Source organism: Electrophorus electricus, chromosome 5, assembly GCF_013358815.1.
Source record: "Electrophorus electricus isolate fEleEle1 chromosome 5, fEleEle1.pri, whole genome shotgun sequence".
Taxonomy (NCBI): domain Eukaryota; kingdom Metazoa; phylum Chordata; class Actinopteri; order Gymnotiformes; family Gymnotidae; genus Electrophorus; species Electrophorus electricus.
The window spans coordinates 14,147,654-14,172,958 of record NC_049539.1 but is presented as its reverse complement, the minus strand read 5'-3'; the positions used below and the strand labels follow the sequence as shown (position 1 = coordinate 14,172,958).

At 49.6% G+C, this 25,305-nt stretch overlaps 1 protein-coding gene across 5 annotated transcripts in view; it reads left to right on the top strand.

The window, feature by feature from the left end:
- The window catches only part of arhgap33 (Rho GTPase activating protein 33), a 37,673-nt gene extending 12,605 nt beyond the window's left edge, over positions 1-25,068 (top strand). For 2 of the 5 annotated variants that reach the window (XM_035526083.1, XM_035526082.1), the window contains exons 3-25: positions 572-609; positions 1,626-1,717; positions 2,551-2,635; positions 5,215-5,301; positions 5,615-5,752; positions 6,082-6,174; positions 6,606-6,728; positions 7,735-7,812; positions 9,806-9,887; positions 9,971-10,036; positions 11,552-11,701; positions 11,910-12,012; positions 12,402-12,546; positions 12,983-13,065; positions 13,162-13,269; positions 13,626-13,771; positions 15,954-16,116; positions 16,230-16,369; positions 16,613-16,687; positions 18,320-19,071; positions 19,262-19,442; positions 19,832-20,190; positions 20,651-25,068. In XM_035526083.1, the coding sequence (XP_035381976.1) occupies positions 572-609; positions 1,626-1,717; positions 2,551-2,635; positions 5,215-5,301; positions 5,615-5,752; positions 6,082-6,174; positions 6,606-6,728; positions 7,735-7,812; positions 9,806-9,887; positions 9,971-10,036; positions 11,552-11,701; positions 11,910-12,012; positions 12,402-12,546; positions 12,983-13,065; positions 13,162-13,269; positions 13,626-13,771; positions 15,954-16,116; positions 16,230-16,369; positions 16,613-16,687; positions 18,320-19,071; positions 19,262-19,442; positions 19,832-20,190; positions 20,651-22,990 (5,627 nt within the window). In that variant the 3' untranslated portion in view covers positions 22,991-25,068. The remainder of the gene's footprint in view (positions 1-571; positions 610-1,625; positions 1,718-2,550; positions 2,636-5,214; positions 5,302-5,614; positions 5,753-6,081; positions 6,175-6,605; positions 6,729-7,734; positions 7,813-9,805; positions 9,888-9,970; positions 10,037-11,551; positions 11,702-11,909; positions 12,013-12,401; positions 12,547-12,982; positions 13,066-13,161; positions 13,270-13,625; positions 13,772-15,953; positions 16,117-16,229; positions 16,370-16,612; positions 16,688-18,319; positions 19,072-19,261; positions 19,443-19,831; positions 20,191-20,650) is intronic. The other 3 variants (XM_035526084.1, XM_035526080.1, XM_035526081.1) reach the window with 2 other exon arrangements.
- Positions 25,069-25,305: the final 237 nt, after the last annotated feature.

Genomic DNA, 25,305 nt, shown 5'->3' with positions numbered 1-25,305 from the left:
GATCAGCCTGTCACACAGAAAAAAAAAAAACTATTTTCTCCCAGGCAGAAGCTGCTGGAAGTGACTGAGATGTCTGTCTAAGAACAGCTTCAGAGTGTGTTCTGGAACATTGCACTAACAATGCACTAGAGAGAGAGGGAGGGAGGAGAAAGATGTGGATCCGGTATGGATGTTTTTCCACCGCTTCCTCCTGAGTGAGAGAACCAGCATGCAAATCCTGACAGAAGGTGGTTGAACTGCACTGGGAATCGCGCCGTCAGGGGCTTTGGCTTCTTGACGGAAACTCGACAAACTGGTTTTGTTGTGCTGTTTTGTGCATCAACAGCCATGATCTTTTTCTTTAGCATATGTTAAGATGGCACTCTGTGCTGATTCACGACATCCATAGACTGGAACAACTAGTACTCTGGTTTATTTTAGCACAGGAAATTGTTGACATGCACCTTTTTACGATTTGTGTGCACAAAACAGAAGGAGTGGCGGTTGTCTCGCTTGCTGTGTCTTGCAATGTGGCTGAGAGTCATAATTCCCCTAATGTGAGACACATGCTTACTGTTAACCATCTCCAAAGGTTTCTCCCTGCCCAATCCGATGCAGCTGGCCTTGCCGGTAAGTGTTGACAGGTATTACTTCAACTTGCTGTCTTCTCTCTCTCTCTCTCTCTCTGTGGGGCACAAATTCACCAATCAGATGGCAAGCGCATGACCAGCTTACTAAAAACTGACTCATCCCCTTCCCCTCCTCCCGTAACGTTAATCAGAACTGAACCAGAACCTGGAAGTGTCTTTCGGCTGGAAGCTTCCCGTGATTGGGCAGGCCAGATCGCTTAGGGACGTGCTGAACTGCCGATACCCTGAGGGAAAGGGAGACTCGCTTGCTCAGTGTATCCATAAACACGCTGGTAAAACTGTGTGTCATGAGGGCACAGGTTCAGCCAGGAAGGGGTTGGAGGGGGGAATCCCCCCCCCCCCCGCTTCCCTTAAGATGCCATCACACTAACTGTACTAATCTCAAGATGAGTGATGAATCGTCACGAGAGACACTGTGAGGCTGCATCTTTGATTTGCCACGGCCTGGCATGACTCTGGGCTTGCAGACTAAGCTATCCCCAAGCCGGGGTCCAGCGAGGTCAGTTTCGGGTCTAGCTTGGGACAGCACTGGGGTATGACCAGACTGAAAATCCCAGCTTTTGTCCATCTGTCTGTCTTGCTTCAGCAAGTGCCCCACAGTCTGCTTGGACCCGGCGCTAGCCTCTTTCTCTGTGTGATCCGGTAGAGAATGCCCAAATCCGCGCTACAGCGGCCTGACTGAAAGGCAGGAAATAAATTAGCATACGCTTCCCAGGAGAGCAGTTCACTTAGACTGCTGCTGACTAGATGAGAGTTGTTGTCCGTTCCCTACTAAAGATTCTTTGACATTGACATGCATAAAAAGACAAAAAAAAACTGTATTTCCCTCAGCAGGTGATGTTCAAATAGTGTGTGTGTGTGTGTGTGTGTGCACATGGTGTCCGTGGCGGGGCTGTTCCCGTGAAACGCCACGCACCGTGAACCGGGCGCCATGACCGAGCGCTGAGGCTAAACTCTCCCACTTGATGTTCCTCTTCATCCTCCTCTTCTCCCTAGGCTCGGAGCACAGATAATCTGGAAAGTTCCGGCGAGCCCACCACCCGCTCCGTCGGCACCACTGCCAACCTGAAGGGGAAGATGAGCAAGAGGTGAGAAGTGGCCCCGCGCACCGTTTTATCTGTTCCTTCACGCTGGGCAGAAGTTGATTTGTGTGTTCTGTGCTTCAAGTATACACAAAATACAATTTCAGAATTTAGAGTTCAATTTCAGAATACAGCCTACGGTCATGCTTCCAGCACCAGTTTGAAAGTGTCTAATAATCAACACAGTAAGGCCAGCTGGATCTAAATCCCAGTTTTTAAGGTTGACTGAATGCCAAGCTCATTGTTAATATGGCTACGTGCCCAGCTACGAACACGGACCTGCATGTTCTGAAAAGGTCACCTGCTTGTAAGCTGTCGTGAATTCTAAAACAGGAAGCATTTCAGTTTCACTTCCTTTTACCAAACAACTGATGGTGAGATGCAAATTGAGGTCACATGCTCTCTCAGCACTGTTAGTGTCCAGCATACACCACCTCGTTCTTCTGAGGAATATTCTTAGCTCGAAGATGCAAATTCCCCACACAGAAACCATCTAGTTAATACTTCATGCTACCAGTGAGCATACAGTATTCAAATCCATTTTTCTGGCAGGCACTGAAAACATAAAAAATGTCAAGTTAATGTTATGACCTCATAGTCTTTGTACATGTGATGTAAGTGTGAATTGGCTGTATGGTGTGCGGGTGCGAGCGCTTACATGTGTGTGCATCTTGCCAGACAGCATTCCGTTTCAGTATAGTATAGCATGGCACATCATCAGTCCTGTGTAACATGCTGAATGTCCATGGATTCCTGAATGTTTCCCTATACAGCATCTCTCCCTGCATGTGCTGGATTTGCGTTCACTCACCGTTTTTGTTCTGGGCGTTCGGTTGCAGGCTGTCTGTTGTTAAAGGCCACTTCCCAAAGCTTGCAGACTGTGCCCACTTCCACTACGACAATGTCGACTTTGGCTCCATTGAGGTAAGCTTTAGTAAACCTTTGTAAACCTTTCCTCTGACAAGTTTTATGCAGCAATGTTGGCCATTCCAAACTTTCACAACCTTTAATTTTATCTAGTAAATTTAAAATGGCGACTGGTCGTAGCAGTGTTGGTGCTTGGTGTAGCGAGTAAAGCCATACTGATATTCACATTTTAACATCCACAGTGCAAATATTTAATCGTCAGTTTTAGTCATTTTAACGTCAATGGGAAGAAGTGAGAGAATGAGTTTGGGCTTTTTTTTTTTTCTTTTTCTTTTTTTTTACGGCCGACGTAGTCGAATTCACATTTATGACGCTGGATAACTCCAACTCCCATCTTTTCAGCCCCACTCAATCCAACCGGTCCATTGTTCAAAACCACCCCTCCCCCCCCAGGCTTTCCCAATCCTACCTGTTCTTGACCGGAAGGAGGATTTCTTCCCTGTAGAGAACTTTCCTGATTGGTCGATGTAGCTTTTAGACGTTGACTGCAGTGCCAGGGCTCTCGTTGACACTTTTTTTTTTTTTTTCCCTTTGTGTATGTGATTCCTCTCACAGTCTCCTTATAGACTTGCGTGCACACGTGCTGCTTGGCCATGTTTATTAAGTAGGGCGCCCAGCTGCTGTCTGGCCCCACTCGCCCACTCTTACTCACCGGAAAAGGCGACTCTCTCCTCGTCCCCTCACACGCGCTATTCCTGGCGCCACTCCCCTGCCTCCGCTGGTGGCTGTGGAGGTTGTCGTCGTCTGTGTGGTTTGTACGAGCAACGTTTGGGAAGAAATAGCGGAGGGTCACTTAACCAGCGATGGCCTCAGCATCCGATGGGCTGCCCTCTTCTCCCGGCCACGCCGCCAGGCTTGCACGGCTTTGTGCTGGAGACACGTTGGGCCCGTTCCCCAGCCATGGAATAAACCTAATCCAAACTGCGCTTCCGATGGAGTATCACCAGGGGTAATTCTTGTAATCGGAGTTTAGCCTTTATTTGAGGCTGGCATGTAAACAGTGCAGTGGACAACCCTGGCCATTCTCCATTAAGAACGTGCCTTGATTTTGATTTGAGGCTCGGCAGTTCTGATTAATTTAGTAATTTGGCTATGTTAACATTTTGGTCAGTTAGTGCTCTGTAGAAGCGTGGGTGCATCAGGTCTGCTAAGGGAGCTGAAGAAGGTGGAGAGGATTGCGTTGTGAAGGAGGAACATGTCCAGGGCTGAGGCTATTGCTCGCTTTGACACACGCGCATGCGCGTGCACACACACACACACACACACACACACACACACACACATACGAGGAAGAGAAATGGTCTATTTCTCTCTTTTTCTGCCACTTGGGTCTAATCTTTTCTGGCTTTGAGGTCTGGAATATTTTTAAGCACTTAGATGGTCGTTCACGTACAGCGGGAACACACCACACACACACACACACACACACACACACACACACTTAAACACATGCATGTAGTAATCCTTTAATGTTTTTCAGTATTTCACCCGAAAGGTGTTCTGCACATAATCGTCAACACCTCTTGTTTCGATTCTTTGGTACTTCTAATCACACAGAGCTTCTTTTAGAGTCGTGCACGGCACGTGGTTTTGTGCAGCATACCTGCCCCGTCAGTCATATGCAGTTTGCTTTGCTTGTTGTGGCACTGTTTGAGGGTTGAGTGTGTGTGTGTGTGTGTGGGGTCAATGAGAGAGCAAAGAAGTGAGTACTTGAAACAGTCCCGTCTGCTGCACTCTGAGAGGGGAGACGTCATGAGCTGTAGTTTTGTTAGCTACCCTATAAAAGAAGCGGTCATTTTACTTTTATTGCTCCAAGGAGCAGTGGCACTAAACAGCTCACCAAGTTCCTCTCTTCTCCTCGCTCTGTATGCCTGTCTTCAGGACCATGAGTTCATGCCACTGTCTGTTGCACTTCAGATTAAAATGCTCCCTTTTAATCCTCACCCCCCCACTACCCTTAAACCCGCAGGCCGGAATCGGGGAGGAGGGGGGCTTCCCTGCGTTGCTTTTGTGTTCTGCATTTGTGGCCTTCCCTAAGGCTGCGTATCGGAGGACAAACTCGGTTTCAGCCGGAACTAGAGATTTCGCAGCTCCAGTTGGCCTGTCGAGGCAGCCCGGGCAGCCAAAAACGATCACTCATTAAAAGTTCTTGTGTGGACATGAACGAGGTTTTTGTTTTGGTGCGAGTTTTGGTGAGCCACGCGGGATCGTGACGCGCCGCGTTTCGCAAGCCGAATGGCCGGCTGCCAAACAAAAGCCATCACTCCTGTTAATAAGATCCGAGACACCTTCCATCATTAGGCTGCTTCCGGGTCCTGGGTCATAGAGAGGAAGCTGAGGAGGTTTAGAGGGTCTTCCAGTTTTGGCAAAGTGGCTTTTGCTTTTTTTGGTTGTTTTTTTTAAATAGTCCCTGACCGTAACAGAAAGGAAAGCCCATAACAGGCCCTTAAAACTGAACCATTTCTCATGACCTACATGTTTCATGGTTCAGTCCGTTAACACTCTGTGTGTGTGTGTGTGTGTGTGTGTGTGTGTGTGTGTGTGTGTGTGTGTGGGGGGGGGGGGGGGGACCTCAGCTGCAGTTTGCTAACGAGCAGAGTGATAGCAGCTGGAGTTTGGCCAGTGCCAAAGACCCCGTCTTCCTCGTGCAGGTCTCGTGCCAGGTGAGTTAATAACACACCTCCGCCTGCCCACGCCATGTGACGCAAACATCACACACGCATGCTGATTCAGTCAAAGTGAAACGTTTCACCCTGCACGTGAGGGCAATGATGTCACCTTACACTTTCACGCTGAACTTTGAGATTGTACTCATGTTAAACTTCTGTAACATTTTAAGTTTGAGCCTTTAGTTCCTTTATGGGCCTTATAATTGTTTCTCTTTTCTTTTATGGTTTCATGTTCCATGTGCTTTTTATCTCTTTCACCCTCTCTCTTCTATGTATTCATCTGTTCTTACCCCCCCCCCATATGTAGGGTAAAACATGGATGGTGCGTCGTTCGTACGAGGAGTTCTGCACACTGGACGCTCACCTGCACCAATGCATCTACGACCGGCGCTACTCCCAGCTCCTCTCCCTGCCTGCCCTTGGTGAGATCGGGGACAGGGTGGAGGTGAGTGGAAGAGCTCCTCCTCCAGCTGTGGATGCCAAGCTGCTGTGCCCCTGCTATGCCATCTGCAGAGCTGCGCACACTTGTATAGGCCAGGTTATGCATTATTGGTGGTAGGAGATATGGGCCAGGTTATCAGTTTATCACTGGCTGGTTCCCTATTGTGCTTGTGGGTGACGGGCTGCTTTTCTGTCTGAACGTGAGCACTCTAGGCGTAGGACCTACAGTCGTTAATTACTGTGTCACCTGTGCGTAATGGTTTGGAAGTGACCCGCTTTAAGGGGTCTGGAATGCACCTGCTTTAACACTCTCTCTCTGTCTCTCTCTTTCAGATCTTTGCCCCCATGCTCTCTGAGTATCTGAATCGTCTCTCCATGATCGTGGACAGTAAGCTGAACTGTGGCCCTGTGCTCAGCTGGATGGAGGTGAGAGAAGGTGTTTGGCTAAATTCAGGAACACGAGCCACAGTCATATTTCTTTACACAAGAAAGGAACCAAGTTTTTAGGTCCACCATGGAAGGGCTCTGTCAATTCCAGTATTTTCTGTAGAACTCAAAATGAATCTCTTCAGATTTTTATATGTACGCAGTATCACTGCATATAAAAGATTCCACGAATTCCGTAGCAATGGCTTTGAGAGAGAATTTGGTGAATTTTGTGCGCCATCATTTGTGAATTACAATACGTTAATTGTGTTCTCGCATCACACACACAGAGTGCTGATCAAGTAACAGCAGGGACTTTCATGACGTTTTCCACTCATTCCAGACGAATTCCGGGATGAACAGAGGCAGTATTGGGGTTTCCTGCGGCGCGCCGGCCCGTCATATGCAGTGACTTCTCTCGTGTCTTTCAGATTGACAATCATGGCAACCGCTTTCTGCTGAAGGAAGAGGCGTCTCTAAACGTCCCTGCGATTGCGGCAGCTCACGTTGTGAAGCGCTACACGGCCCAGGCCAGCGACGAGATCTCTATCGAGGTAAGTGCGTGCGGCGCAGGATCTGTCTGTGTGGCAGGGGGATGAAACGTCAGGCCTTGATAGTGCAGCCCACGCAGCAGTATTGATTAGCCTGCTAACTTCAGTCCCCATTTGCAAGGTTTCAATGTTCCACCTTGAGGTAGACTGTTGCTCGGTGTGTTGTCCTGGCCTGATTCAGCACTTCCTGCCACTCGCCTGCTCCTGCCGTGCTGTCATTCTCTCGTCGTCTTCATCACCATCCTCTTCCTCTTTTATCAAGTCTATTCCTGTCCCCCCCCCCCCCCCCCAACCCTGCTCCATATAGACTGGCTCTTTCTGGGCCAGAGAACGGGGTGACCTGCCACATTTAGAGCTTGCTCGCTCGCTCGCGCTCTCTCTCTGTCTCTCTCTCTCTGTGTGTGTGTGTGTGTGTGTGTGTGTGTGCGCGCACGTGCGCGCACATCACTTTCTGTGTCTTTCTTTTTTTCTTTCCTTTACTATTCGTCCTTTTCATTATCCATCTTTCTCTACCTCTTTTCCACTCCCGCTCATTCAGCCTTTTGTTTTCTAGTTCCTTCCCGTTTTTTTTTTGTTTTGTTTTTGTTTTAATCGCACTCGCTTTTATCCTTCTTCTCTGTTTTGTTCTTGTCGCCTTCGCCCCTCTGCTCTCCGATGAGAAGTAAGGGCCGATCTTCTTCTCTTTTTTTTTTTCTTGCTTCCCTTAACTGGGGCAGAAAGAAGTTACTTGTGATGCGAACCAAACCCGGACAGGCTGAGACTTGCTGTAGCTGGGTGATGTTTATAGTTTAGCCTCACATACTGCTTTTGTATTGCTAACTTTCAAGCGGACCCAAAACGATGCTTTGCCAAAACAAAGCTAGCCGCGCCGCTGCTATTTGTGACGCCGTAGTTTAGTTGTTATCGCCCTGAGGTAACCCCCCGCCTGCCAAGTCGTCTTCTTTTTGTCGAACGTTCCCCAGTAACTTCAGCGCCTTGCTTAACTAAAAGTTTTCTGTTGCTACTGAAGGTTGGCGATATTTTGTCCGTGATCGATATGCCGACCAAAGAGGACACCACGTGGTGGAGAGGAAAGCATGGCTTTCAGGTAGCGTCACCGGCCCTCGGTACTCCTCGCCAGAGATGGTCACACCACTAACAAACAATAAGGGATTACTCACTGAGAAGATTAGTGCTACTGTTTTGCTCCACCTTAAAACCCAACAAGGATCTTATCCTGCTGTCACTCACATCACTGACCAGACTGGCTTCATCAAAGAAAGATGCTCAACCACTGACGTCTGCACACTACTTAACCTGATACGCTACGCATCGCTCGACAAACCAGCAACAGCAATAGTTATACTAGATGCAGAGAAAGCCTTTGACAAAAGCAATTTAAGGATTTTGTTTGCCACACCACATGAATTAGGCTTTGGTGAATCATTTACAAAATGGATTAAAGTTCTTTACACAGCTCCCAAAGCCACAGTCAATAACGATGGACTCGTATAACCAAATTTTACGCTGCACACCTTCCCACCCCACATATTAACCATTGGAAACATGTATTTGATATATTATGGTTCCTGCAATATCCTCTCACCTGTTACATTTACAGCATTTAGCTGATGCTTTTATCCAAAACGACTTATAATTATGACTGAGTCATACTTGAGCAGTTGAGGGGCCCAACAGTGGCAGCTTGGCAGCGTAACCTTTAAACACAGAATATCCACTATGAAAAAAATATGGTGCCGAAAGTGAAGCATGCATTCCCAAGTATGTATTCCCAGTGATTCCTATACAGCTTCACTCTACCAGGCTTACAGGCTTACTTTAGACTCCATTATCTCCAAGTTTTACTGGAAAAACAAGCCACCTAGTATCAAATTAACCACATTACAAAAGCCTAAAACCCTGAATGAGAGTCACTGAAGCTAGTAGTGTTGCTAGTCATCTACTGCATACAAACAGAAGAAAACAAGTCTGACAGATGAACTGCGCAGAGAAGCAGAACAAACTCAGCAATGAAATCCAAATCTCAGGCTTTGCCATTTATTAGTCCAACACTTCAGACATCACGCTTTCAAAGTCCAATGGTGGCATCTGCTCTGCATGCCTGGTGGAAAGCTCACAAACTCTACACTTTCATCCACCAAACACTTACCCATATGGCAAAAGCATGGCTTCCCAGCAACCAACCCTGCCCCCGCAGATCTTTACAAGTGGCTAGAAAATGTGTTTGTCACATTTTTCTGAATACTAACTGTGTATCCTAATCGCATAAATCTGGCACATGGCGTTGAGGGTGATCAGTCCTCAAAGAAAATATATTTCACCTCACATCATCAATTTCAGACTTTCTCAGTATTTCCTTTTTCGACGCAATCCCTTGTCTAATATTTGCAGGTCAGTTTGTATTTCAGTGAGAAAAGGGGAAGAGGATCTTAGTTACTACCACTTCAGCTTCTGGATACACACTCTTAAAAACACATTTCACATGACTACCAGCACCAACCGTCAGCGTTGTACAATATAAACAGGGCACTGCTCTGGGCAAAACTTGTTCACACTGCTCACTCACACAACCACGGTGATTAGCGGAGGACTCCTTGTGCCACCAAGAAAATCATTCCGATTAACTAGAAATCAAGAAAAAAAACAACCTCAATCACTGGAAAAATGTACCTACAGACCATATATCAGTTGAAGAGCTTTCTGCATCAAAATCCAACACAATCCGCACAGCACTCACGAGCCTCTTACATTGGTGACTCCTCTAATGGGCAACGATTTCCAAAGACTAACCTAACACGACTCAACATTCATAGATGCACCATACACCCAATGTTTTCTCCTGTACATTCTAAGTTACCCATGCATGCACACCTGCACACGTGTGCACACGCAAACCTACAATGATCTAAATATTATATCTATAATATTATAATGTCTATTATATCAGCATGGGTATTTTATTTATTTATTTATTTATTTATTTATTTATTTATTTATTTTTGTCTTGCATTATTGACAGTTATTATTACAATGGTTGCGGTCCATTGCCAGGGCATCATTCCTGACTTTCCCCCCCGTAGGTCGGGTTCTTCCCCAGCGAGTGTGTGGAGCTGATCAGTGAGAAGGTGCCGCAGTCCGTCAGCACTCCGGCATCCAAACTCGGTAGGGAGCGTCCGTGTCCGCCTGCCTCCTCTTTCCGGCTGCCTCTTGCCCCGCTTAACCAGCCGCTGTGTTCTCTGTTGCAGATGGCGAGCCTGTCGGCTCCAAGGCTGGCAGCTCCAGCGCGCCCGGACCTCCTTCGCCCACTTCGGGTAAGGCCCAGACTGTACGGCGGAGTGGCTCGTCTCCCCATTTTGTGCCGTGGCGCCGAGGGGGGCTTCAGGCGGCCCCGCCTCCTGCTGCCTCTCTCATGCTACCATCGTTGCGTGTTCTGCGGTCATCTTGCGCCTTGATCTCAGATTTGAGGCATCTGTAGTGTCGTGTCACCTTTTATATTGGCACAATAGTTGCATATATTGTACAGGCCAATTTCCCAGACCCAGATTAAGTCTAAACCAAGACAAAAAGAATTACCAGCAACGATTCACCATCGGCACTGCAGTTTAGTCCAAGACTGGGCTTTATCCATGTCCCAACAACAGATCGTGTGTGTTAGTCTGAAAATATAGGGCTGGTTTGTATAACACCTCAGCTGATTAGTGATGTGCGTTGATCTTGCAAGTGGTCCATGCTCAGCAAACGTTCATCTCTGCAAATGTTAACTAAACAAGGCAATGTTGCCATGACGCTCACGTGTTACCTTGTTTAAAAGAGTTCTGAAGAGTCTGTATGTTGCTTCTCTTGAACTCCGTACGACATCTTTTCGATCGTTTCCCTCTGTTTTTCTCTTTTTCTTTTTCTCTCAGTTCTTCAGCCTTGGTTCATAAGACTCGCTGGTAACAGCCCTTCCACGTGGAACCCGTCCCACCCTCTCTCAGTCCCCCCCAAAGCAAGGCCCTTCCCCACCCTTTCCTAACATTCCCGTTCCATCCCCGAGCACATGTGGAGTGTGTAACCTTGGAAAGAGCCATTTATACAGCGAGGAGAGTAGGAGTGGGTGGTGTGCAGAGGCTGGCTCATCGGTGTGCATGGGTGGTGGGGGGTTTACAATTGGGCATCACCTGCATGGGGTAAATCGTTCAGAGAGGGCGTGATTATCTCCCCCTCCACGCACCGCAAACCTTTGGGCGTCTCGCTGTATAAATGAGAAGCCGCTCTTCTGGCATCGGGTTGTGGTGATTTGTTTTCAGTGCCGCTGTTGTAGGCGATTTGAGCCTCCGCCCTAATCCTAATCTCCCTAACACATTCCGCCGATGTGATGCTTCTTCACTTCCGAGGAATGCTTCGTCCAAAAAAACCCCCAAAAAACCCAAAGCTTGCTGCTATGACAGTTTTGAGGCTTCCAGCTGGTGCTGTCAGATTCCCTCCTTCTAACTGGTCTGCAGGCGTTCCTGCATTTAGGATGAAGTATTCCTTTATTTACATATCCATAACTACTACAGGCCAATATAGATCCATTTAACAGCGCGTGCATTACTTTCACCACGGCTGTCCAAAAAAATACAGAGCTTATTTACCATAATAAACCTGAGATATAAAGACAGGGGGTGCGTTTGATCTCAAACAGCCAAACTTCACGTCTTTTCAGAGAAATTTTCAGCGGTCGGCTTCTTCCCCTCCAGCCGCGCCGTTGCGCCCTGGAGAGGAGCTAGCGAACCACTCGTCTGTTTGCCCCTCCTCCGTCTGCCTGGGCATCTGACTGGCTCTCTGTCTCCCCCCTGTGGCAGTGTCCAAGAAGCACGGCAAGCTGATGGGCTTCCTGCGCAACTTCATGAAGTCCAGGCCCAGCAAGCAGAAGCTGAAGCAGAGAGGCATCCTGAAGGAGCGGGTCTTCGGCTGCGACCTGGGAGAGCACCTCCTCAACTGTGGCCAGGACGGTACGGAGGCGCGCAGTGAGACTTGCCGTGCAGCGCTCCTGGTGCTCGCTTGCTAGAACCAGGAGAGCGTGGCGCTGCAAGCTTGAGGTTTTGGGTTCGATCCCCACACTGATCGATATGTTATGCTTGAGAGCATGTGACGAGAGTGAATGTGAGCGTTTTGGACGGTCGCATTTTTGACTCCTGTGTGTTGGTGATGCCGCGTTAGTTCCCCAAGTCCTGTGGAGCTGCTCCGAGTTCATCGAGAAGCACGGCATCGTGGACGGCATCTACAGACATTCTGGGGTGTCCTCCAACATCCAGAAACTCAGGTCTGTCTGCCCTCTCTGGGCCCAATGCACTTACTAAATACTAGCAAATGTGCGTTCAGAAGTAAGAGAGCATTTGATTGGTTGAGGCAATTAAAAAGCTCCAGTTAGTTACCGTGTCATAAGTTTTAAGAACGCCCTTTGTTCAGTCCACCGTATGCATAAAGATGGTGTTATTAATGTCATTATTATAACATAGCCACTCTCATCAATGTCTCTGCGTGCTATGGGTCACCTATTTAATGACTTAAATAAATTCGGCCCAGGACTGAAATGGGCCAGTCGACGCCCCACAAACCCACCCCTCCCCCACTTCGCGGCCCGGTGTTTTGCCTACACTCTAATTTGATTGGGCCAAACGTGACACCGCCTGGCTTTGCCGTCGTCCCTAGGCACGAGTTTGACAGCGAGAACATTCCGGACCTGACTAAAGACGTCTACATGCAGGACATCCACTGTGTCGGCTCCCTGTGCAAGCTTTACTTCCGCGAGCTGCCCAATCCACTCCTTACGTACCAGCTCTACGACAAGTTCGCCGTGAGTGTCCACGCTGCTCGCCGTGATCGCGGCTGATTTTGTCTTAAACGCAGAAGTCATCGCCAACTACCAAGGCTGTCCTTGTAAAGCTGACAGACGGATCCTTTTGGCAAGGGTCATTCAGCCAGAAAACCAGCTTTAGTCACAGTTTTAAGGCTAAAAGTAAGACGTAGGATCTTAACTGTTCAAAGTTGGCATTTTCTTTGCCTTTGAACACGTATGTTTTATGAAAATCATTACGGCCGCCCTTCAAACCTGCTTACCCGTGCGGGCTAAGTAACTTACAGAGCACATCAAGTTGAGCTGTGGATTACCTCTCTGCCTGTATGCATGTGTGCGTGTGTATATGTGTGTATATGTGTGTGTGTGTGTGTGTGTGTGTGTGTGTGTGTGTGTGTGTGTGTGTGTGTGTGTGTGTGTGTGCGCAACTCTCCAGGAGTGTATGGGAGAGATGACGGAGGATGAGCGCATGATCAAAGTGCATGACGTCATCCAGCAGTTGCCCCCTCCCCACTACAGGTGAACTCTCCTCACACCATCCATCATGATGATGATGATGATGATGATGATGATGACAATGATGATTACGATTACATTAATACATCTGCCCCTCAGGACTCTGGAGTACCTCATAAGACACCTAGCTCGTCTAGCCACGTTCAGCAACGAGACCAACATGCACATTAAAAACCTGGCCATCGTCTGGGCTCCCAACCTGCTCAGGTAAACACTGCCGTTCTGCTGCCGTACAAACACTGGCTGGCAGGGCCGCAGACCTGCTGGCTTCCGGGCAGCAGGATGAATCATGATCGGTACACCACAGCTAATGACCAGGCGTTTCACCTGGTAAACGTTTAATGTTTCGGCGGGTTTGATTATTTGTGTGTTCTGTATTCTGTTAGTAGGACTTTTTGTCCAAGTTGTATTTAAGGCACAACGCATTTCCTTTTGTGGACACTTTTGTTTGTAAAGTTGGCAAATGGAGATGAAGAGAAAAGCAGGGGCCTAGTGTCACTAAATTAAGGGTAAGGTGTGCTGATTTGGGTGGGTTTGTGTGTGGGTGGGTGTGGGTACCACAGGTCTAAGGAGATCGAGGCAGCGGGGCTCACCGGCGCCGATCCGTTTAAGGAGGTGCGCATCCAGTCCGTGGTGATGGAGTTCCTGCTCACCAACGTGGAGGTCCTCTTCAGTGACTCCTTCACATCGGTGGGGCGCTTTAATGCAGGTACACTGCCCTCAACCCACCCTCAGTCCTGATCCTCTATTCACACTAGGATAAATCCACAATGGTGGGAGCATCTTCTCGAGACCCTTACTGCATTAAGATTGTTAACGTTGAATTGTGGAAAAGTAATTCTTGCATAACCATCTACAGATTCTTCTTCACTTTGTACCTCTTTCCTCTGATCCTTGCATTTTCATCGCTCCAATGTCGACGTTACCAAACGTTGGCGGTTGACGCCATATCTGCTTCCTCCCGTCGTGCGGCGTCACTGTGTTTTTTGCAACCCTTTGGGTGTTCAGAAAGGTGACGAAACTCTTTGCATCTGGGTAACGTGGGGCATGCCACCCAAAGGGCTTTTCCCCTAAAGCTGTTAGATTCTCCCAGACTGCCCTTCCGCTCAGAATGTGCCATCGTGCAGACCTCCCATGCAGTGCTCCCGTAAAAACAGCATTAATAATGCGCATTTGCATTATTTCCCCTTCATTACCCCCGTGGCTCTATATTAAATGGGCCTGTGTGTTGTTTTTGAATGGAATTCCTGTGAAATCCATTTTCCGACGTTGCTGACACATGCGGAGCTGCGGGTGACAGTTTGACTTCTGTCCTGCTGTTTCCAGCCAATACCACAATATTGGCGCACAGCCTGATCATCTTCTGTTTATTGTAATATTTTCAATATGCCTGACTATGCTATATCCTGAAAGTTAGTAGGGCCATGTGAGTTTCCATTCTTAATAAACATTCAGCGGTGGATGTACAGTCTCTTAAGTAGCAATTTATTCAGAAATGAAGTGTGTCTGTGGTAGTTAATGGTGAAACAGGAAGCTGTGGTGAGATCTCAGAAGTTCCTGGTCTGATCCACAAAACCAACCGGTTGGAGAGACTGAGAGCAGCCTGTGTGTTTTCCATAGCAACGCGAGGGGTGGAGCGCAAGGTCCCGCGCCAGCCCAAACGAACGCGGCTGGTTAGTCTGCAAGAGGCACGGGGCGAGGTCTCAGACACTGACCCCGCCCCTCTGGACCCCGACTGGGAGATACGGCGCTTCTCTGTGATATGATGCCATCCACTTTGCCTCCGACTCAACTGTTGCAGTGGATGGGCCTAAAATATTCATGTGTCTTCTGTTGTGTTTGTACCCACAAAGAATATCTTATTCAGCATCTACTGTCAGAATGCTTTTGGTTTGTTTGTTTTTGTATTTCACAGTTGACCTGCCTGGTTTTTACATTAAGGAAAATAATTTGAAATAAGATGGCTAAGTTTTTGTTTGTTTGTTTTGCAAGGGTCACTTGCATTTGGCAGGGATTCTAGGCAGGATCTCAGTTCCTGTGTAAACAATATTTTATACTATGCACATATAAAGAAAAAAAATAAATCCTTTTACAGACTCATTGTAACTTGATTTTTGTTGGCACAGTACATTTTAAAATGCTTTACAGTTTTTTGGCTTAAAATCTGTCCAATTTGAATGCCCTTTCATTTCTAGCTTTTAGCAGGATTAAGCAAGCAGTTAAAGTTTTATTACAGAGATCAGTGTGGGAGTGGTGTGTTTTGCTGTTCATTGTTGGTGTCTGTGAGAAAAAGGAGCAAGGTAACTTGGTTTTAATTTGGGTTTTATGTGTTTGCTTTGCTCATGTCTGCGTTAATATGCAAAATGGCAAAACCTTTCATTGTAGGATTTAAATGTAAGCTTTCTAGCAAGTTATGTTGCAGAAATGTTTTTTCTTCACAAGCATTGTGTGTGTTTTTGTTGGTTCTGTGCTTCTGAAGAGTTTAAACTTGATTTATTTATTTTTTGCTCCCTGTTAATAACCAAGGCTTTGCATTTGGGTTAGGCAACCCTCGTGTGCGCGTGTGCGCGCGCGTGTGTGAGCGTGTGTTTTATGAGTGGGGTGAGTGCAGGGGCAATGCGCTCTTGTGTGTGCGCTCTTGTGTGTGCGCTCTTTTGATTGAAGCTTAGGGGGCTCGCGCATTTCCGTACATTCCCGACTCGGTGTGGGATCGGGACGGACAAGCGGCGGCCTGGCTGCTGGTTCCTCCCTCCCAAAAGACCTCCACTCTGCTGCACCCATCCCCCCATCCCCCACCCAGCCCCGCCCTCTGCCAGCCTTCGCCACGCCCACCTCGCTGCCCTCTCCCGCCCCTGTTATGACCTGACACCCTCTCCTCTCTGCCTCGTCAGCTCCGCCTCGCCAGTCCTTGACCAGGCCCAAGTCCTTCGTGTCCGCCAGGCTGCTGTCCCTGGAGGAGGCGCAGGCCCGCTCCCAGGCCCCCCTGCTCCTCCACGGGTCTCCTCACGCCCTGCAGAATCGCTTCCACACCGTGCTGGACCACCCAGCTGACAGGTGGGCTTCCCTGACCACACCAAGCTATGCACAGTGCATGAAAACTCCGATTCACTAAGCGCTTTAGACTGGGAAAATACATTGGTGTCATTTTGGTTCTTTTCCATACATAGAAGGAAAAGGGGCCTGAAGGTCCGGAAGGGAGCCGGGGGAAGCTGGAAGACGTTCTTCGCCATCGGGAAACCCGCGGGCTCGGGCCGCCGCAAACCCATCCGGATCAGCTCCCTCTTCCAGCCCGCCACCTCTCATGCAGGTACCGGAGTCCAGCTCCCACCACAGAGAAGATGGAGGCCACGTCTCCATCTCTTCACAGCAGGCTTAAACACGCGGCCAATGGCCTGCTCTGTCGATCTGTATGGCCGGTCGGGTGGGTTTATTCATTTAACAGTCGCCGTTAGTTAACACAATCTGCAAAACTGATTGACTTGACTGTGAAAGCAAGTGTTGACTCACGTTGGCCTGATGTTGTGTGTTGTGGGTTTGTGTGGGACACCAGGCTGCAGGGTGGACAGCGTTACCCTGAGGTCAGCCAAGAGCGAGGAGTCTCTGTCCTCCCAACACAGCGGGACAGGTAGGCGCCAGCGATTGCACATTGAGGGATTTGAGTGGGAGCTCTTTCGCTCACGTCTAGTAGGAGGACGAGTGGATGTGTGATGTAATATGAAGCACATCGGTTCAGCCAAGTGTGCTATGGTCACAGTCAAGATGAAGCGAAACTTGTCACGATCATCACACGATGTCTAGTGTACTTGACTTATTAGTACAGGGCAGTTCACTGACGCGAATGGCTGAAAACCTTCACAAAGATGGCTGCCTTTACAGTATGGCATTTTGGCAGTTTGACGTTTGCCGATACATCTGACTCAGCTAGTTGTCAAGGGCATTGTAATTGGAGCCATATGTGTAGAGCAGGAGTAAAACCACAGGGTAGTGTTGTGACAGCCCAGGACTGGAGGCTCCAACAACATGTCAGAAGTTCATTTAACTTGGTGTGTGTAAACTTGTGAAGGAACCATTGTATTGTCTGAGTAATTTTTTTTTCTCACTTGCAGCTCACAGAAACAACCAGGGGAAATTGTAAACTTCCTGTCATTATACGTTTGTATGGACATGATCAACCATAACTGGTCAACCATAATATTAAACCCATGTGCCTAGTATTGTGTAGGTCCCCCTCACGCGACCAAAACAGCTGTGATATGTATATGAGGCTTGGAGTCTACAAGACCTCTAAAGGTGTCCTGTGGAATCTGGCACCAAGACATTAGCTACATGTCCTGCACGTCCTGTAAGTTGTGAGGTGGAGCCTCCATGGATCGGACTTGTTTTTCCAGCACATCCCTCATTTGCTCGATCAGATTGAGACCTGGGATTTTGAAAGGCCAAGTCAAATCCTTGAACATCATGTTCCTCAAACCGTTCCTGGACAGTTTTGCAGTGTGGCAGGGCACGTAATCCTACTGCACGTGGCCACTGCCATTAGGGAATACAATTGCCATGAAGGGGAGTACTTGGTCAGCGACAATAACTAAGTAGATGGTGCACATCAAAAACATCCGCACTTTGCATCCACAAAGCCAAGACCTGCGGTCTCACAGCAGAACCTTGCACAGAGCATCACAGATTCTTCCCATAGTGCATCTCTTCCCTATGTCAGCAAGACACAAGCACCAGGCCATCCACATGAAAGAAAAAGAAAATGTGATTGATCAGATCAGTCCAGCTTTCAATGTTCCATGGCTCAGCTCTGACGCTCCCGCGTCCGTTGTAGGCGTTTCGGTGGTGCGCATGGGCACTCATATGGAGACTCATAAGCTGTAATGCGCTGTGTGTTCTGACACACCTCTCACTGGTTCACTGGTTGTCCATCCTTGGACCACTTTGATAGATACTAGCCACTGCATACAGGGAACACACACCAATACCTGCTGTCATCTAGCCTCAACAAATTTCGCCTTTGTCAAAGTTGCTTACCCGTTTTCTCTGCTTCCAACACATCAGTAATAGAACTGTCAGTGGTTTTGATGTTGTGGCTGATTGGTGTATTTTTAAGTTGTGTTCTCAGGAAAAACAGCTTTCAATGGATTTTTCCACAATTTTTTATGAGCTTGAAGAGAGTAAATTATTACTATGTTGTTACATGTTAGTGAGAGCTGCTTCTTCAGAGGTTGAAGTGATGTAATGTCCTGTCTCACGCTCTCAGGTCAGGGCAAGCTCCAGCGCTTGCGAAGACCGCGTTCCAGCAGCGATGGCCTCTCATTGGCCGCTGCTGCGACGGACCCGCCTCTCCCGCCGCAGGCCCCCCCTCCCCAGATCCCACCCAGCCGCTCCTACGACAGCCTGCTGCCCGACTCGCGAGACGCGGACGAGGATGAGGATGGCGAGGATGACGAGGAGGGTGTCTACATGTTGCCTGACTTCTCTCAGCCTCCGGCAGCGTCCTGGATGGACGAGGAAGTGGTGGACTTCAGCCCCACCTTCCCGGACGATGGGCCAGTTGCGATTGGAGGCAGCACCACCAGTGCCCCGGGTGACAGGGAGTCCCCGCCCTCGGCCGCGCCCCCTCCCTATCGCGGCCTGAGCCGTCAAGGCCACGCCCGCTCTGGGAGCCAACGCTCGGTCACCGAAGACCCGGACTCTGTGCTCAATCAGTCGGAAGCGGCAGCTCGCAGGAGCCTGATCCTGGCGGCCGCCGCCTCGCCCCAGCAGGTGTTCTGCCAGCACAGGGCCCCTGCTGCCCCTAACCCCGCCTCTAGCTCCGCCCAGCCTGGAGAGCCCAACCGAAGCCCCTCCCACAGCCAGATCCAGACTCCTGCCCCATCAGTCTCTTCCTCTCAGCCTCCACAGGAGCGTCGCTCCTTCACAAAGAAGGTGGTGCATGCCTTATCACCAAAGTCACCAAAGTCACCTCTAATGGATATATCTGATCCTATCGCCATCAGTGTGCCTGCAAAGGTGAATGCTGTTATCATGTTATCTGTATCGTTTTATTGGATTTATTTGAATAACATAGCCCAGTTCTAACTGTTATAATAAAGTAATGCTTCCATTTACCAAGAATGGAACCTTACCTGTCCTTATTTTTCCGTTATTGCCCATGAAGCGAGCAGACGAATTGTAAAAGAAATGGCTCATAACCTTTCAGGTGCTGGAAATGATCGGCGGGCGAGCCGGCGAGTTACAGCCCGGAGCCCCGGGGGGCGGACCGCCCCAGCCGCCCCAGATGATATCAATGCTGCTGAGGTCGTGTGACTTCCAGCTCACAGAGAGCTGCCAGCAGGAGCTAAGCAGCAAACTGGGCCACGAGGCCAAGATCCGGGGCCCCAGTGAGTAGCCCGCCAGTCTGTCGGCACACTCCTGCCCCACATCTACTCCATACACGCGCACAGATTACGGATGTAATCGTCGTGGAGGAAAAAGTAGTAAAAAAAAATAGTATCGTTTGTCGTCAGTTCTTTTCATCAACAGTAATGTAGATCCGATATCTGAATCAGCAGATAGTTATTTTTAAGACATTTGATATTATATTTGGTATCATGAATGTAAAATCCCACATTCTGGATAAGTCGGTGTGGGCGTGTACAAACTGTTTTTACTAGGTAATTATGGACATAATTATGAGAACATAATGGTATCACAGTTAAAATGAACATTTTTAAATATAGGCATGGGTGTAAAGGAGGCCCACTGATTGGTTGTTCTGTGTGCCATTCAGGTATTATGGGTCCCACCGGTGCTACCCTACCCTCCCATCAGCCCCCACCTCCTCCCCCGAAGAACCCAGCCCGCCTCATGGCATTGGCCCTGACCGAGAGTGCCAACAAGGCCCTCCGGCAGGGCACCTCTCCGCCTTACCGGCCCCGGCAGCCCGAGACCCCCCCAGACAACGATGGCCGCTTCCAGCGCTCACTGTCTGCAGACGCAGGGGCACTGCTGTCCTCTGACTCGGACCAGCTGTACTCCACGGTGCGCCCCCTGTCTGTGTGGATGTCCGAGGCTGAAGTAGAAGCTGCCGCCGATGAGAAAGCTACAGAGGAAGTGCCCGGGGAGGAGCCGAGATCACCACCAGGCCAGGTGAGTGTGTGTGCATGCTCGCGTGCACCTCTGTTTTATGGGTGTGAGCGTACCTTGAAAGCATGCACATTGTCATGAGAAGCCCTCAAGCTTCAGAATTCAACACATTAAATTGAGTGTGTTTGCTTTGCCAAGTTTGAGTTAGCTATGTACCATTTAAGACCCCAAACAAGGATTTCAGAGGCTGTTTGGTTATGTAAAATATATAGCATGACACTGCAGATGCATTTACACACACTGTACTCACAACGCTTGGGGCTTTGGTCATAAAACATTTAGGATCTTATGTTGTTTTTTTGGGTTTTTTTGAGTATTCTGTATTTTTCAGATAGTAACAAGCCTCCAGCACCATTAGGCAAACAAACATTTAAAGCTGGATGTACTTGTAGATTGCCTGGTTAAAAAAAAAAATTAAATTCTACCATGGGGTGATTGACAATGTATTATTGTGTCGTTTCAGGACACAGGCACTCTCTCCTCTGACGCCTCAGTTTCGGATTCGGGGGCGTCTAATTCCAAGCTGTCTGCAGGCAGCTCCTCGGGGGACGAGAAAACCCCAAGCCCCATCTACAAGAACCAGCAACAGCTTCCCTCAACACCAACCCAGCCCGATCAGAGCAGCCCCCCCTCAGCCAGCGAGGCCCCCCCCCAGAGGAAGCCCCCAGCCTACGGCCGCCAGTTCTCCGCCCCGCACCTCCAGGCCCAGAAGTCCGCCACCCAGCCCAAGTCCTCCGGCCAGGCCAACACCCAGCTCATGCATTCCAAGTCGGAGAGCTCCCCGCTGACCCAGGTGCACGCCTTCCAGCCCACACGGCCCAAAGTTCCCCCCAAGCCGCCCGACCTCGCCCCTCAGAGGGCTCCGATCTCCAGGGCGGACCGGCACGACATCACGCGCCGCTCCCTGGACGCCGGCCGAGTCCGGCGCCTGGCCACGGCGACGCCGTCTCCTCCGGCCAACGCGCCGCTGTCCAGGGCTTACTCCGAGCGGGTCAGCGCCACGGCAGACGTGCTGTCTCGCTACCACGCAGCTCGGGTGGCCCAGACTCCAGCACTGCCGCTGCAGCAGGCCCTCGGCCACCACACTCGGCCCGCTTTCCCTCCCTCCGAGGACCCGTCCAGCATGGAGAACTTCTACTATGAGATCGGTGCTCCCGAGCACCCGCAGGGCCCGCCCAGCTACTCCCGGCACAGCTACCAGAACATGAGGCTCGATCAGGAGGGCAGCTACCGGCTTTCGGACCCGGGGAACCAGCGGCCTGTGTCCAGGGGCCACCCTCCTCCGCAGTACTCACAGGTGGGCGCTTCCGCCAGGGCTCCTCAACTCTGGTCCTCCGAGGCCACGCGAGTCTGGGCTGCGGCCCACTCGCACTCCTCCTCCTTCTCTCACAGCCATTCCCACCGCCGTGCCCAGGACCACCCCCCGGCCGGCCCACACGGCCACCCGCGGCTCCAGCGCCAAATCTCATCGTCTGTCAGACTGACCCGCAACGAGATGTACCCCATCCCCTCCACCCTGGGCTTCTCTGCTGGGCTGGCACCCCTGTCCGTGCACCAGCGCGGCCCACACGGCCCCCAGCGATCGCCCTCGTCCGACCTCGCCGCCTCCCAGCTGCACCCTTACTTTGAAAACGGGAAGGTGTGCTACCGTTATGTAGAGGCCAGGCCAGAGGAGGCACCGCTGAGCCACCAGCAGCTACCCACATCAAAGCCACCCCAGACACAGGCGTCCCAGGCCTCCCCACTGCAAGCGCATAAAGCAGCCTTTAATGACCAGGAGGAGCCCATCTACGTGAACTACCCTTTCACCAACCCTTCGGGAGCTGCTGCAAATGCAAAGCCCTGGACTAGCACAGACCTGGATGGTGACGCCCACCAAGGGGCGGAGCCTCTGGCACCCCCTTCTGAGGCACCACAAGCTGACGAGCGCCAGACGACCCAGGAGGCTGCCCCAGAGCACGAGAGCCCCAGCTTCGAAAGTGCCAGGCAAAACGACAACACCTCTGAACCCAGGCCCCTGGAGATGCCGCTGGCATCCGGCACCGCACACTTCCGCAGCCGCTCCGATCCTCAGAGCTCTGGCTCGGAACCCGGCCAAGCGCTTCTGACGGGGAAGGACATCGCCTCGCTGCTCATCGAAAAGCTGGCCGAAGACGAAAGGGAGGGTCAGAGTGCGGCCACCTCCTCCTCGGCGTCTTCATCGCCCCATATCGATTACCCGCCTAACCCTTACCCCAGTCATGGGCAACAGCGCCCCCCGCCCGCCTACAACGTCTACACCCCTGGTCCCTCAAGGGGTCATATCGACCCCCAGGGTCTGCCCCGAGAAGGCTCCGGTGCGTTCCAGCGCCAGGACCCCCTGCGTCGATCTTCCGGTGCCCAGTACAGACAAGCCTTCGATGTCATGCCATCTGGCGACCAAGTCCTTAAGTTTTACAGAAGCCAAGACTTTATCCCAGGCTTCCATGGAGACGGCACAACCCCTAACCCCTACCCCCCAAGATCTCATTACCAAGATGCATCCCATTCCTCTGCCCCTCCCTCAATGGCCTTCTCCAACTTGGCACTAAACACACCAAGAGGATATGGTGTCCAAATGGCTGTCAATCCGTATAACCAGTACCCATTCCAGGCAGGTCCGGTGCTTCCCCCCTACCCCAATGCCCCCCGGAGGGACGTGGTCCTGGACCCCTCTCTTCGGCCTCCAGGGCTTCGTGACCAGCGGGGCCTAGGACGGCAGGGCAACCTGCCTGGTCCCAACTGGACCGTCCACACAGAGGGCCAGACCCGCAGCTACTGCTAAAGCACAAAAGATGGCAGCGGCCCATGTGATTGGCTGAGAGTGACATCCAATAGGAAGAATGTGCTAAAAATAATTCCACTGCTGTGCTGCATCACTGAACCAATGAGAGAAAGGGAGAGAGAGGCCGACAGAAATGAAGGGTGCCGAAATAAACGGAATCAAAGAAGTGAACCGTAAAGTGGCTTAGATATGTAAACATTCCAGTTGACACTGTGCTGTCCAGCAGGGGGCGTAAGAGAGTTGTTTGGCTGCTGTTTCTCTGACGTAAGTATCAGGTATTCTGCATAATGGCGTTGTTTTTCTGCTTTAGGTACTTTGTGGGTTTAAGTTACTATACTGCTAGCACACTAGGTGACAGGAGAGAGCTGTACAGAGAAATAAGCTTAGCATGTGCTCTTTTTTATGATGGCCTCATGCTGCTGGTGGTTTTGAAGAAGCTATTTTAATCATTTTGTTTCAATATTCTGCTGTTTCCAGCAGGTTGGCTTTTTTTTTTTCCATTTTTATTGCTTTTAAATTTTTTAATTTATTTAAGTTTTTGTTGCAAGGAGAGCATGTACAGTAGGGTTTTTGTTTGTTTCTGACATTGTGAAAAATAGGATTTTCGTTTTAGTTTTATTCATTGCCTCTGTCTGAGAGAGAGTGAGTGTGTGTGCATTAGTGTAAGAATGATTCTGTATCATTAGTCCATACTATTTCCTGCAAAGGAGCTACATAAAGAACATGAAGAAAAACACTGCCATGTGCTTAAGGGATACCGTGTGTGTGCGTGCACGCGCGCGTGTGTGTGTGTGTGTGTGTGTTTATGGAAGGTACTGCATATGTGTTTGGTTCTGGGTACCTGATTTGAGATTTCAATAGCTGAACTACACTCATAACTGTTGTGCTGATTCCTGAACATTGCACCTGTACGTTGGAAAGTAACATGGAGATTACTGTCCAAGCCAAGTGTTCTCATGCCTGGTCCATTTACCTTCTGCCCCTTAAATTCGTTTTTGCTATAACCAATGCCTTTTCCTGGTGGTGTGAGACACCTGTAGAACATTTATTTTCTAAGTCTGAGGAATTGATCCAGTCCCTTTAGCTAAGGCAACCGTCTTCGCCTAAAGTTTGCGTCCCTGCCACACATTTCATCGATGTCTGTCGTCAGTTCACAGAGCTCAAGCTTTGGTTCTAGAGATTGGCTCTCCTCCCAAACACCTTAGCCAGCGACCTATGGCCTCCCTCGTCTGACCGCCGAAGTCGATTTTGCTTAGAGTTACTTCGCAGGGGCCTCATTCAGCTCAGAGGGGAAACGTGCGCTTCCCTTAGAGGTTAGCTCACCCATGTGGAACCAACACTTCAGCCCGGACCCGAGCCGGGTGCAGTCAGCTGCGAAACTCGGCCCGGAGACCTGGGCGGCGCGCTCGGCATGGGTTTGTGCATACAGGAGAGGCCAAGCTCCAGGAGCATGGCTGCACGCTCCTTGCAGGCGGGACCGAGGATGACTCCTACAGACATTTTCACGTGACTGATGCCTTTTCTTTAAGCACTTGTCGGGTGGCGTGTCGAGGCATGAGCACTACCTCCGAAGTCAGTGTTAATGCGGATGTACGAGTCGTCATCTCCTCACATTTCTCATGTAGTGCTACTTGTCCTGGCCTACTTCACAAAGTGAATGCCTTGCACATTTCTGTTTTTCCTTTGCTACTCAGTAGTGAGCAACTTTGCTGACAAGACTTGAAGGTACAAGGTTTAGCATGTTGTGTGTGTGTGTGTGTGTGTGTGTGTGTGTGTGTGTGTGTGTGTGTAAGGGAGAATAAGAACTCGGTTTTTATCCATAACTATGCAGTGAATAAGTACAAGGGAAGAATTTCCTACATGGTATCATTTTCCTCCAAATGGTAATACTACCTATGTATTTCAATGATTGTGTGTGTGTGTGTGTGTCTGTGTGTGTTTGTGCACGCTTTAAACCTAAACTTTTGTCCAATGGTCTGTCTTTCTGCCTTGTAGCACTTTGCAAAAGGCAATTCATCATATTTTGTAATGTTTACCAATGTGTGAATTAAAAACTTGACCGTTGCATCAGTCATGAACATTGTTGGTGTGATACATTTTATATATGAATTGGGGGGAGCAAGAGGATCTATGTGAATATCGTTTTGACTTGCCAGCTTTTTTTCCCCAACTAAATTATGACCATGCGGTTCTGTTGTGTTCAGGTTGCAAAGCTCCAGCTATGTTCAAGAAAGTTCAGAAATATTCTCCGATTTATCCAGTGACTAGTCGCAGGATATGAAACGGTAAACAAAAAAATAATAAATCAACCTGTG